The 14,481-nt window shown below is 43.4% G+C and overlaps 1 protein-coding gene across 1 annotated transcript in view; it reads left to right on the plus strand.

Annotated features, from left to right (window-relative positions):
• Positions 1-14,481, plus strand: part of AOAH (acyloxyacyl hydrolase) — a gene marked incomplete at its 5' end in the record, with an annotated part of 82,151 nt that overhangs the window by 28,812 nt on the left and 38,858 nt on the right. The window contains 7 exons of the mRNA XM_082045962.1: positions 1,159-1,218; positions 8,340-8,410; positions 10,494-10,554; positions 11,055-11,125; positions 12,294-12,342; positions 12,781-12,829; positions 13,940-14,034. Of these exons, the coding sequence (XP_081902088.1) occupies positions 1,159-1,218; positions 8,340-8,410; positions 10,494-10,554; positions 11,055-11,125; positions 12,294-12,342; positions 12,781-12,829; positions 13,940-14,034 (456 nt within the window). The remainder of the gene's footprint in view (positions 1-1,158; positions 1,219-8,339; positions 8,411-10,493; positions 10,555-11,054; positions 11,126-12,293; positions 12,343-12,780; positions 12,830-13,939; positions 14,035-14,481) is intronic.

Raw genomic sequence — 14,481 nt, forward strand, 5'->3', positions numbered from 1 at the left:
ATTCCCAGTTGTGACAAGCGGCCATCACTGTGTGTTCAACTGCAGCCCTGCTGCACTTCTTGTGGCACATCCATCCTCCTGTTGCCAGGCGCTGGTCCCTGGCTGTCACTCGCATGCACAGTTGATGCCCCTTGCACAAAATTTCCTCTCCTCCTTGAGGAGCATGCTTATAAATGGGAAGGCATTTGGGGAATTATGAAGTTTGAGTCACCATCCTCAGGAGGTGTTTAAAAGACATGAAGATGAGGTTCGCAGGGACATGGTCTAGAGGTGTTCTTGGCAGTGCTAGGTTAACCCTTGGACTTGATGATCTTAAGGGTCTTTTCCAACCAAAACAATTCTATGATTCTACCACCAGTAGCTGTAACTCATGGCCTTATGATGGCCAACCCATTCTCCTTTGATAAGGATGCCTTTCCAAGGTCTTTTCTTACAATGGTTCTCCCACTCTCCCTTTCTATTTAGGTATAAGTACCTAATTTTGAAGAGTCCCAAAAATGCTTCTTCAACACAAATTTGCATGAACCCAACAGAAAAACACTCTTGCCACTGTCTGGGAGAACTTGCCCTCCAGGGCAGGTATTTCCAGAATAAATTCTAACCTTCCTAGGTCCTAAGCAGGAAACTTTTCTTCCAAATTCTATTCCCTGCTTTGTACCTTCCCACATGGCAGCTGTTCCCCTGCTGAGATGAACCTCAGCTGAGAATAACCCTTATTCATGCAAGACCAAATGTTTCCTCTGTACCCTTCTGCAGCAAGTCAGACCAGCATCACATGTGTAGCCCTCTTTTGACCATCTAATGGATGAGTTGTTCTTCAGCAGGAGTCCCTAGAGAAGTCTGTCCTCTGCAGCTCATGCAGTGCAGTCAGGATATGAATCTCAGCTTTTTAACCATTCTGGACTTTTCCTGAGGAGATAAATGATGCCCTGGAGCAAAATAAATGAACTCTTGCAACTGGAATTTCATAGTGGGTGATCAGATAATTGATTGTTAGTCCAATAAAAAGTAACTGATGATGAGTTTGTGCACTCATACATCATTTTTGTGCTGTGACTGATATATTTTTTTTAAATGATAGAAAATGGGGAGGAAAATTGGTAGAACACTGTAATGCTGATCTGTTTTTTTTTTTTAATTTTGTTCTTGCTCTTCTAGGTGGGGCTGAGTACTGCAATAAGGAAAGCAAAAAGGATGATGAAGACTTCCAAGGATCTGGTAAGAAATCAGTGGCATTATGATTTTTTTCACTGTACTTGCATTTTATCAGGAATGAGTCCGTGTTTAATATGTCCAATTGAGAACACACCTGTTCATCACTGAATTGAATGCTGACTCTCTCCTACCTGGTATAGGATCTGCTCTATCAGGTGACAACAGGAAGAAGGAGAGGGAGATGACAGAGAAGAAATATGAAAGTGTGGGGAGAGCAGAAAAAAACTCATAAAAAATGCAGACTGCTTGTAGAGTAGGCATAACTGCCTACATCCATCCCAGACATAAATTCTGTGAATGGAATTCATGCAGCAGCTGAGGATATTATCTGTGAGCTCCATAGTGCAACTCTATGCTGAGACACTCACTTGTACTAGTCCAACTCACCTTTGATGGGGCAGCCAGCCTTAAAATAAGACAGAAACAGATATAGATTTTGTTTAGATTTTTTTTACAAAAGCAAGAATTTCCCACTGAGATTTGCCCTGTGCTTTTTCATCTAGAAAAGCTTCCTTCCTTAGTTCTTTCAAAATTCTTGCAGTGTTTATTATTTCTTCTCCTCATTTTATGCTTCTTCCTTGTCCCTTGTCATCCCTGTCTTGCCCTTTTAGCCTTATGTAAGAGGGAGCCTCAGGAACTGAGCCGCTGCCTCAGAACAGTGACTGGTTGCACTTTGGGGTTGTCTGAAACTCATGCAATGGCCCGAACGAAAATTCTGCCTAGTTCTTATTGATTTGAGAGGCTGCTTTTGCCTCTAAACTTGAGAACTGGGATTTAAAATCTTACCACCTCCACCAGTTTTCAGATTTATAGAGGATATTTAAAAGGTAGCAGAGAAAGGAATAGCAGATTTTATTCTGCTGGGTTCACTTACATGAGTCAGCTCAGCCATGGAGTTTGCTTTTAGTTGTCCTCAGACACTTAATGCAGAGCTAATCTTTTTGCTCTTTGTGAAGAAATTATTGAAATTGCTTCTTCCTGAATCCTCACTGTGATGCTACTCACATAAATGAAAATCGAGGTGCCTAATTAGCCTTTGGGCAATTGCCAAATTGCCAAGCCAGGGAAATAACCAATGTGCTGGAGAGACGGGTCTCAGCTCCCGCAGAACAGCAACCAGCAGGATCTTATTCATCTTCCTTCCTCTTCAGCACTGTGCTACTGATGGCCTGAGATTTCTGCTCAAATTACATGAAGTTTCTAGTCCCCTTTCCCCGGGTGCAAGTCCTCATGTTAACACCTGCAGCAAGATGCTCTGTGTCAAGGAGGTTCTCTCTGATAGCCAGAGCCAGGGCGCAGGTGTGGGGATGAAGAAGGATCAGAGTGCTGTTTCTGCTTGCTAGGACACAGGGCTTCTTTGGTCCCTCACACGTGCTTCTACCCCTGGCATATCAGGCTGTGTCCCTTTTATGGTTGGCATCATCTGGCCTCTGATGTCCATGCATGCCATGTCCTGTCATAGAATCATAGAATAGTTTGGGTTGGAGGGGACCTTCAAAGGTCATCTAGTCCAACTACCTTGCAATGAGCAAGGACATCTTCAACTAGATCAGGTTGCTCAGAGCCCCATCCAGCCTGGCCTTGAACATCTCCAGGGATGGGGTGTCTCTCTGGGAAACCTGTGCCAGTGTTTTACTACTTTCATTGTAAAATATTTCTTCCTCATGTCTAGCCTCCTTTAGTTATAGACCATTAACTCTTGTCCTTTCACAACAGGCCCTGCTAAAAAGTCTGTCCCCATCTTTCTTATAGGCCCCTTTTAAGTACTGAAAGGCCTTGAGTAGGGTGGCATGGTTTTCATCAATCTTTGGGTGCAATGGGGTCTCCTTCCAGCTTGTCTCTACTCTCCCATATCCTCAAAGCTGTTTGATGCCCTGATGACTCTATGTCTCTGTTGCTCTCTATCATGATGCCCTTGGCCTCTTCCTGCTCCTACTTGCCTATTTAGCAGCAGGAGGAAGGAGCAGACTGTGTCTCAGCTAGAAGCAGCAAGGCCCTGGTTATAGTTGCGTTTCTTCAGTCAATGTATTTCTAAACTCACAATACAAGGTCAGATCAAATTAAAACAGGCATCATGTGGTTGTTTGGGCACCTCCTGCAGTTATTGCTAGCACGTTCTCTGTAATGACCCTTGCTGAAGCTTATTTTAAAGCTAGAAAATTTAAAACCAACATTTCTAGAGGCATTGCTGTCTCTTACAACTTCCCCTTCAGCTGAGTTGTGGTAAATTTCATTTCAAATCCAGAAAAACAATGGAAAATCTCCAGGAGAGAGCACAGCATGTATTACACCTGCATAAGCCCCATATCCCAGAGCAGCATCATGTGATGAAATGGTAGGAAAATCACCAGCAGAAACTGAATGCTGCTAAATCATGTTCACCTGCCTAAGCACATACACATCAGTGAGCAAGGGCCAGAGAAATTAAGGTGCTCTTGCTGCTTGGGGAGAGGGTTGTGTGGGTGAGGATCCAGAAATGCCCTGTCTGTGGTGTGGGACATCTCTGCATCCACACCAGTGCAAAGAGAAAACATTCACCTGACATGCTTTGGCTTATACTGGACAAAACCATCAAATTGTATCTTCTTATTCTTACCATATCTGATATTTTACTTGCTTTTGCCCCATTATGTATTTGGGGAAAACCATGTGAAGAGGTTCATGTAAGTTATCTGTTCCCATCTTTGCTTGGCAGCTGTGTGTGACTGTGCATAAAAAACATGCAGGATTATGGCTATGGGTAATGAGAATGGTAAGTCTGTCTGGCTTCCAGGGCGGTTGTATTTACTGGGCATTTCTTAGCATCATTGTGGATTTGGGAAAAATAAAAGGTGTTTTTCCAGATATAGAGACGCAGTGAAAGTGGCTACAACCATCGAAAAATCTAATAAATGTCTCCATTCTTTGAGAGTAGTGAGCTACCTGTGAGCGACCGGTTTAAACCAAACACCAACAAGCGTTAAGGGCTCGTTATTATTCTTTTTTGTAAAACAAATTAAAATCATTAAGCAAATGTCATTAGGGAATGTTAACAGGCAATTAATAAAGTATTGGTGTTATCAATCACTGTGAGCACTTCCAGTGCTAACTTTTCTAATGGGTGGAGAAGACACTAAGAGGCATCTTTGAGCAACAGCAGTGAAAGAATACAAATAGAGTCATGGCTGTAGCATTTCATGAGAGCAACCACACAGAACCACAGAACCACAGAACCACAGAATCACAGAATGTTGGGGATTGGAAGGGACCTCAAAAGATCATCCAGTCCAATCCCCCTGCCACAGCAGGAACACCTAGATGAGGTTACACAGGAATGTGTCCAGATGGGTTTTGAATGTCCCCAGAGTAGGAGACTCCACAAGGTCCCTAGGCAGCCTGTTCCAGTGTTCTGTCACCCTCACTGTGAAGAAGTTTCTTCTCAAATTTAAGTGGAACCTCTTGTGTTCCAGTTTGAACCCATTACCCCTTGTCCTATCATTGGTTGTCAGCGAGAAGAGCCTGGCTCCATCCTCGTGACACTCACCCTTTACATATTTGTAAACATTAATAAGGTCACCCCTCAGTCTTCTCTTCTCCGAGCTAAAGAGACCCAGCTCCCTCAGCCTTTCCTCATAAGGGAGATGCTCCACTCCCTTAATTATCTTCATTGCCCTGCGCTGGACTCTCTCTGGCAGTTCCCTGTCCTTCTTGAACTGAGGGGCCCAGAACTGGACACAATATTCCAGGTGCAGTCTCACCAGGGCAGAGTAGAGGAGGAGAAGAACCTCTCTCGACCTACTAACCACCCCGCTTCTAATACACCCCAGGATGCCATTGGCCTTACTGACCACAAGGGCACAGTGCTGGCTCATGGTCATCCTGCTGTCCACCAGGACCCCCAGGTCCCTTTCCCCTGCACTGTTCTCCAACAGGTTGTTCCCCAACTTATACTGGAACCTGGGGTTGTTCCTACCCAGATGCAATACTCTACACTTTCCATTGTTATATTTCATTAAATTTTTCCCCGCCCAACTCTCCAGCCTGTCCAGGTCTCGCTGGATGGCAGCACAGCCTTCTGGCGTGTCAGCCACTCCTCCCATTTTGGTGTCATCAGCAGACTTGCTGATAGTACACTCTATTCCCTCATCCAAATCATTGATGAATATGTTGAATAATACCAGCCCCAGTACTGACCCCTGAGGCACTCCACTAGATACAGGCCTCCAACTAGACTCCGCCCCAATGCACGCAATCCTGTCATGGCTACGTGGTACCTGCAATTCCCAACCCAGCAGCAGGAGAAGTGGAAAGCCACGGAAGGAGCCAAAAGGGAATTGTAAGGCAGAGGGGAGTATGAACCTGTCTCCTGCCCACCCACTCATAACCTGTCTCCTCCAAAAAACACATACTGCAATCATAGCCTGGCTCTGCTGGGAAGGGTCCTGTAGTGCTTGCTCACCTGTATTCCCTGCTTACACATGCATATGCAAAGGTTATCCCTTTTTTTAAACCCTGTGCTCCTTGCTGCCTTTCAAGAGTAGACCAAGACACCTTCTAAGAGCAGGTGAGCTGCTCTCCTGCACATCTCCAGACAGAGCCAAAGCATTATCTTCAGATCTCACTGTCACACATGCTGTGGGGATATGTAGGCTGGGGAGTCCAGCTCGACATCACCCATACCACTTCCAGGGCACCATCATGCCAACTACTCCCACTCAAGTTAGGCAGTCTCTGGGACTGCAGGATGGTCTTCCTTTGAAACTAACAGAGATCCGGTCAGCAACAATCTTCAAATGACTAGCTGAGAAAAGGGCAGGGAAGATTTTATTCTACTTACCACAAAGGGCAGATTTCAAATGCAGCCAATGAGCGGAATGAAAGGATGTTTTATTTATTTATTTCTTGCAAGCCCTGTAGTTTGTCTTTCTGGCACAGTTTCAGCTCCAGTTGCCTTAACTTCAAAGGCTTTACATCCTGTGACTTAGGCTGAAGTGAAAAGCTGGCAGCTCAAATTAAGACCCTGCAAATCTTAGCCTGATGGAAAGCTTTAAAAGCCTCTAGTGCTTTTTGTAGGCAGCACTGAGATTATTCCTACATGGAGGAGGTGGGGGAAGTGGTTTCTTTCCTCTTTCCAGGAAGGTGTGGCTAGGTTTGCAAAGCTCTTTGAGAAAAGCTGGCATCCCACTTGTGCACCCCTCAATCTCTACCTGGCTGGCCATCCATGCATATGCACATGCACAGAGCAAAGAGGGAGTCTGCGTCCCTGCCGGGCTGCAGGACGTAGCCTTGCAGCAGCCAGGCTGGCAGGAAGGTTAAATACAGGGACATGGATGGGGAAGAGCATGGGGTGACTGGAGCCACAGCAGTGGGGCCAGGTTGGTCTTTCATCTCACGGAAAGGCCTCGCTCCCTGTTGCTTTTGGCTGTGTCTATCCCCTTCTTTTGCAGCTGTGTTCTGCTTTCTCCTTTGAATCCACTGACACCCCCTCCACCTCATGGCCCCCTCCAAGCTGGTGTGACTTCAGCTTTATCTTTTGCCTGTGTTGGACAGAGCTGAAGAGAGTCAACTGGTGGGTTCTTTTGCAGGTTTCTTGTCTCCCCAAGTTTCCTCCTTTTTTTGTCCTTTGATTTCTCCATGTCATCCATCAGAAAGTGCAGTGTTACAGCTGCACCTCCACTGTAGGTCTCCTCCACAGGTTACCACTCTTTTTCGTCTTCACTTTGTTGCTTGGTCACTTCAGCCACCAGTGCAAATGTTGGCTACCATCTTTGTACTAGGTCTCCCATCCCGTCTTCACTAGTCCAGCCCTCCTCTCCATATTGATATCCTGGTCGTGACACACTGCTGTGGCTGACCTCCTGCTCTGGGCAGTGCAAGACCCTTATCTCCATCACCCCTTGTTACCTGCCCAGGCAAACACACTCCTGCTTTCCCTGGAGCTGCAGGGCAATCCCTTACTCACTGTGGTACTGCTGGCCCATTGCCCTGCAGTGCGACCTCGAAGTTCTCCTTCATCACTCAGAGCTTTATATGCTGGCGTTACTGCCCCTCATGGTGATTAACAGCTTTTCATTGTCCTCTCCTGAGCTGTATCCAACATTTATCTTCTGTTCTGTGTTAGATTTGGGTTGTAGTCTTATTAAAGCAAGGACCATCTTATTTTTTTTTCTGTGTGGAACACAAGGGAGTTGGTCCAAGGATAGAACTCTTAAGTGCTATGTCAATAAAAATTATTACCCTTCTTTGCATAACGTTATGAGTATGTCCATCTGCTCATTTGCTCCATAGTTACATGCTGAATGCAGCCTCAGTGAATACAGATAATTAGACCGTGCACTGACTAGCCCTCCGTAGTTTTAGACTACCCAAATGCTCTTGGTGTTTAAAGACCACATGAACTCAGAATGAAGGCTGTTTTGAGATTAATTGCTGATGCTGCACAATGTTTCTGTAACTTGAGTATTCATTAACAAAATCTCTTTGAGCTTCTGAACCTTCCTGTTTACCTGAGACCTCAACTGGATTGGCCCATGGTTATGGTCTACCAATGTTGAAAGAGTTTATTACGCAGCAGCTGTCTTTTACAACTTGTAGCTCTGACCAAGATAAAGTCTAGTTATGAGATTTCCAGGTTAAAATCTCATTAAAAATCAAGGGCATTCTATGCACATGCTGGATCTTCCCATTTTTCCTTTCTTTGTGCTTGTTCCTTTCCTTTTCCATTCCCTGAGCATGCAGAAACCAGCCTTATGGCCCACGGTGTGTTGCTTTCACTAGTTTTGCACTAAGTGTCAGATACCACCAAGTTTATCAAACATGAGAACAGTAATTTTTACAAAGAGTGAAAAATAACTTTGGTACATGAGTGGAGACAGTTTCACAGGAGCTTCTTCCTTCCTTTTTACTTTTGTGGCTCTTTGAAAGCAAGAGTAGTTGGTTTATAAAATGTTCCATCGAAATCTTTGACTGCGGCCTCAGGTCAAAATCCTCTGGCATGTAGCACCCTTAATAGAGTTGTTGGAATTTTCAGGTGTTTCTAGGCAGAAAATACATGATTTAGGACTGGACTTTACTGACACTGAATATCGCAAGCCACAGTGCCCCTGTGAACTAATGCATCCTTCTTCTATTTTCTTCCCCTCCAGAAGAGCTTCATGGGGTTCTCAAGTGTATGTACATTTCCTCTTGTGGCTAACCTGTGTGAGAAGATTAAACAGTATGTATAAAGTTTTCAGCCCTTAACCAGAAACAGAATATGATACATTTGTTTCTTTCAAAAATCATCCTCAGTTAACAAATCTTCCTGTACTTCTGTTGATTTCCTTCATAAAACCACTGTGCAGGTAGCATAGAGGGAGGTTACACAGACTTCAGGTAAGATTCCTCAGAGAGAGGTTTCAATACTTAAAATATCTGCATAATTTTAGCAGGTCTCAGAAGTCAATTATACAACATACTCAAAGATATGACACTTCCAAGAGGGAGTAGATTTTCTCCTGACATTTTCTGCACCCAGGATACTTCTTGGTTTCATTTGTTCACACAGTTGGGGTGCCCACAGCTCAGGTGCAGGAAGGACACCAACACCTTTGTAACTCTGTGAGGAACATGAATTAAGTGGTAGTTGCAAAGTGCAGGATAATCTCCAGGTGCAAAGAAAGCTGAGTGGACGGTGGGCAGGAAAAACAACTTATGCCAGTGCTGACTTTGAGTCAGTTTCTGAGAAAGGCCGAGGACATCAGCTGGGTTATTACTCCTGGAGCATATTTGACAACATGCTCCCATGAGTTGGAGTAGGAGTCAAGAAAATCTAAGAATAAATCAGTATTATCAGTAGAATATTTTTACTAATTTGACTGCCAAGACCAACTCTATCACCAATTTCTGCTCATTTGACTGAAACTGCAAATATCAGGAGTTTATTTGGAATGGATTGATTAACATGAAACACCTTGCAACTGCCTTTGAAATGCTAGTCGGGACAAATAATCTGAGTTTGATCCCTGTGAATTCGGATAGTATAAGCAGGAATCAAATTGCGTATAATATGTTGCATTGAATGTGTTCAACTCTTCTGACCTCTTTCTCTCATGCACTCTCTCACTTTCCTTGGTTTTTTCTTTCTGTAGCTACAAAAAACCACATTTGGCAGCTGGACTTTTGGACTTTTTCATGTGGTCTGGATCTGTACCACTTCCTTGTAACTAAACCTTACTGCAGAGAATAAGTGGCCCAAATCAGCATGTGGAAATTATTGATTACAGACAGAATAAGGGTTACAAGCCCCATCAAAAGTGCATGTCACCTGTCATCTCAGTATTTTTTCTTACCCATCTGTGTCCTGTAGCCAGAGAGAGGTGACACACTTGGGCAGCACCATGTGGAAACTAGGATGTGTCCAAGTTTAAAAGGAAGGGGCACAGAGCTGACACCATCATTTGAACACTCAGTTCAGGCACTGCTAACACCTAGAGGGTTGCTGGAAACAAAAATCACAATGAAAAAAAAGGAAAAAAATAAGGTGTCATTTTCAAAGGTTAATGTAATTAAGCATTGTGGGGGACCACTGAGGGCTCAGGTCTGCATTGCTCAGATCAAGGTAAAATACTTTTCTCAAATGTGTTTCAGCATGTCCAGAAGTTTGTGGGACTAAATACAGAAATTGCAAGATGAGACCCTGATCCTCAGTTAAAGCATAAAGCTACCTATGAATTCAATGTGTATGGTCCTATTAAATTCACTTTTACTCCATAAAATCAGCTACTTTTGTGTAAACTCCAAGTCTTCTAGACTGAACACAACAGGAGAGAGATGGTCTAAAGACTTGAGGGATGAATATGAGAAAGGGTGTTTGCCATTTGTTTTTAATGAAAGGAGGAGGTTAGTCTCCATCAGCACAAGGTCCCATTCTGCAGCTCTTTCCCAGGCAGAAGGACTTATGCCAGGCTGTGTCTAGCATTTGCTTCCAAAAATGATAACTACTTTACATATTTGATGTCCTAGTTTGGTTTAGAGACTGAAGGTTTGACATTGCAGCGATAAACGAGTCCATCAGCCTCACCTCCTGAGCTCAGTCAGCAGATATTGAAAGAAATCAGAATGTCCTCATTTGGACAGAATCACTTTGTTGAAGTACAAGCCTGGAGCTAAAACTGAATATGGAACTGCAAACAACATGCTAGCTATTATCTATTCTGTACTCTTTACTGTGTTTTTTCTTTCTGTTTTTTTTTTTTTTCTTTTCAAATAGGTTCCCTTCCATATGCTAACACTGCATTTGTTGCTTTTGTTTTTTACAGTGTCATAAGAAATAAACTGCCTTTTGAAGATTTTGATGGGGATAAATTTAGCACTTTCCCAGTAAGCAAAGCCTTTCCTCTGGTACAGTAATCCCTCGGTAATAACAATGTCTCCGGTATTCCCCCTACTTTCTACAAAGCCTTTTTCATTCATGTGAAAATAGGTATAGGAGTGAAGTGAATGGAGGGTTTTTTGTTATAAAAAGTGTTTTATTCTGGTTGAAAAAACAATCGCCCATTTATGCCACCTGGGAGATACACACATAAAGCTGTGCTCCTTGCAGAAGCAAATTGCTCTGCTGCTGAGTGGTCCGTTTACTGAATTAATAAGAGGTGAAATAAAGTTATATTAAAAAAAAATTAAATTGCCATCTTGTTTTATTTCTGCACCAAGTGTGCAAAGTGTCATTTATTAAAGCCTAGCAAAGGGACTCTGGAATACAACCCATTTACTGAGTTTTATTCCTATACCTTGAGTTAGATTCTCATTTTAGATATTTTAAATTAGAAGTGCAAGAGTAACAATGAATGTCTGATCTATGTGCTTCTCCTGGTTTTCAGACATTGAGGGGCTATCACTGGCGAGGCAGAGACTGCGATGACAAAAATGCCACTGTGTACCCTGGCAGACGGTAAAGCTTTTAATTATTTTTAAAGTTTCCTGGTAATTGCAGCTCCTTGAAGAATGAGCTCCTTACTGGATTTTGGCCATACCCTTAAGAGAGCATGACGCTGCTTGTTGCTTGAAGTCACTGTGATGGAGATGAGAGGGGATGACCGAGACCAGGGATGGGGCACATTAGCATGAGGGGTGGTCCACAGGCTTCTTTCCTTTCTCTGAAGCATCTGCAGCCAAAATGGGTCAGACAGACCAAAGGTGGGGAAGGAAACCAAGCTGCTGAGGCTTACAAGCCTTATGACACTTGAGGTAATGTGGGCTGTGCCTACTTCAGGGAGCAGCAGGGCAGGAGGTGAAACAGTGGTGCTTGTGGCTGGCTGCTGAGCTCCAGCATCCCATCGTCATGTTGTGACAGTGGATAGTAGAGCTAAATATGTGTCCTTCCAAGTGAACATCTTCTGGCTGAATACCTCCCAGCTGCTTCAGCATGGACTTCCATGCACACCTGAAATGGAAAACAAGGTCCCTGTTCTTGCTATTTTATCCTGTGCTCAAAGTACTCATTCAAAAATAGAGCTCTCCTCTACATTGGGTCTGTTAGGAAGTTGTTGACCAGGACTGTTTTTAAAGCCTGAGCATTAACTGGCTTGTGACTAGATAAGCGCAGTTTAAGGGTGTGGGCTTGGAAGAATTATATACCATCAGCCTGGGCAGCACACCTGCACCAGCAGAAATAGGCTTACGGAATCCATGTGTAATGCCAGACTGAATAGATGGAGTTTCCCTGTAAAAGGGATCTGAGCTAATTAAACTGTGTTATGGGCCAGAGCAAATCCTCATTACCCTGCACTGAATTTGGAATGATGGTCTTGGTGGATTTCAGTGAACACTTAAAAGCAAAGAAAAGGGCAGGAAAAAGGGGTCCATCTTCTGCAAAAATTATCTCCACTTTGCCTAAGTGAATATGCAGACTAAAAGAGTAAGTTTCATTCAGCAACTTCCAGTATTAACTTTAAATTAGTACTGGATTTTGCTAGGAAAAAATACCCTTCTGTGTAGAAAGGAATTTCTAATTAATTTATATTTTTAGTGAAAAATGAAAGAGAGGATCTCCTTTCCTCAAAACCTCCTTTTGCTTTATTTTCTGTAACACAATATATCCTTTTGTAACTCTTTTTCAGTCCTGATAACTGGGATGTGAAAAGTGACTCTAACTGCAATGGCATATGGGTAAGTAAATGAAGTTATATCTTACACTTCCTTCTTGATGGCTTCTTCTCTTTTTTCCTCCTTTTAAATTATTCTGCAAATGTTTCTTCTTTTATTTATCCTGGTTATTAACTGATTTAGATTACGCCTCTTTATTTACTACCTTTGATATTCCAAGTAATAGAACTGTATTTATCAAAAACTAAGGAAGCACAGGGGAAGTGGTTATGAGCGAAGTTTGTTTATTAATGTTTATGATTATTTAAATGATAGCTATTATAATTAAGTTAAATATGCATATACTTATTAAAATAATGTAATGGAAAGCATCATTATCATGATACAGTGCTACCTGCTGGCAAACATTCAAGAAGAACTTAATTCTCAGCCTCTGTTTCTCACTGCCATTTTTCAGGGACTAGATAGATTCTATCATCTGTCCCTTCTCTCTTCCAACAGGGCGTGGATCCGAAAGACGGAATTCCCTACGAAGAGAAATTCTGCAAAGGTAAATCTTTACAGTCATTACAAGAAACCATGTGTCTTTTGCATTAGTTTCATAAAAATTTTAATATTTTCACAGTCATTGCCAATGTAGTGGAAAGACAATGGGTTTTACAATTGCAAGAGAAAGGCAAAATGGCAAAATCTTTTTTTTTTTTTTTTTCTTTTATTATCTTGAGGATGGGCAAAGATCAAATGTGAAAAGCAGAGGCTGCTGGTAATTTCCTGTTAAAAGCCAGCTCAGTTATTAAGTTGAAATACAAAGACGAGGGACAGCATCAAACAGAGATGTCACCCCTGCATCTTCTGTGGTGCCCGAAGCCCAACCAGAGGGTCCAGGAGAGCAGTTTAGTTGCTCTGTGTGTCCTGTTTGACCCATTGCCATAAACACTGACAATTGTGCCAGCAGTGATGCTGATGCTTTTCCAGAGAAGGCCTTAGAGAGGTGAAGTGATGCTGTCAGCCACTCTCGCTGACAGTGATATGGGTGCCTGTACATGCATGTATGCACAAATAACACTCCTACTAAACGGCTGTGGCTACAGCTGCTGGTCATCTTGCTTTACATTTAAATCAGCATCCTGGGGGTGAACTGTTGCCTGGCAAGACTGTTCAACATTTTTAGATGAAAGGCAATCTACAAGTGCTAAGTAACATTAACTATAAACCAGCCAGATTGATCCAGCAGAAATAACTCATATGAAGAGCGCATCCACCACCCGGTTCTGTTATTACAATAAGGAGCTTTAAGCAATTTCCTGAGTAGTCTGATTTCTCTATATGTTTGAGTACTTTATAATGCTTATTCTATGGGTAGTAAAGATAAATGTTAGCCACATATCCTTGAATGCAACCAGGATTTTTTCTGATTAGCAAGACCTCTCCCTGTTTTTCATGCCCAGTCCCCATTGGTTTCTCTAGGGTTGCTGGCACACGCCTGTCAATCAGCTTTTGCTGCAGATGGAGCAAAAAATCCCATTGCAGGGTCTGAACACTTCAGCCAGGTGGAAGGTGTTGTAGCCTTCATCAGCTGCCATTGCTATAAGGGTTGTTTTCCATCCTCAGTTTCCGTTTGCTCTTTCTGCATGTGTGACTAATAAAATGCATTAATTAGGTGCAGACTCGCAAGGGGTCGTGCTGTTGGGCGACTCAGCCGGTGCTCACTTCCACATCCCTCCCGAGTGGATGACCGTCACGCAAATGTCAGCGGTGAGGAATCGTGCTTGGGTTGCCAAAACCTCTCTGTCGCGGGTTGCTGTTCGCTTTCTCCCCGTGCGCCACAGGTTGCCAAGGGGAAACAAGTGCAAAATGTCTCACTGCACTGGAATTTGTAGTCATGGTCTCACGTGAGTCAGTGCCCTACCGTGGCTGCTCTTCTGCTGATAAAAAAAGCACAGCCCTGTGCTACCGCCGCTCCCCCAACATCTGTGCAATTGGGTCGGGGAAGAGTTTGGCTTCAGTGGTACGATGCTGTGCCAGAGACACAAACCAGGACATCTGGCCTTCCATGCGCATGCCTGCAGCTCAAGGCAACCCGTGCTGTCTATGGGATCAGTCCTGCCATTAGCGGGCTTATTGGTATGGCTCCTTGCTGTGACAGTGCTGCAGAAGTGACACTGCTGACAGTCTGGGAACTTCTGTTTTAGGCATTTGACT

The sequence above is a fragment of the Streptopelia decaocto genome, assembly GCF_964273445.1.
Source record: "Streptopelia decaocto genome assembly, chromosome: 2".
Classification (NCBI taxonomy): domain Eukaryota; kingdom Metazoa; phylum Chordata; class Aves; order Columbiformes; family Columbidae; genus Streptopelia; species Streptopelia decaocto.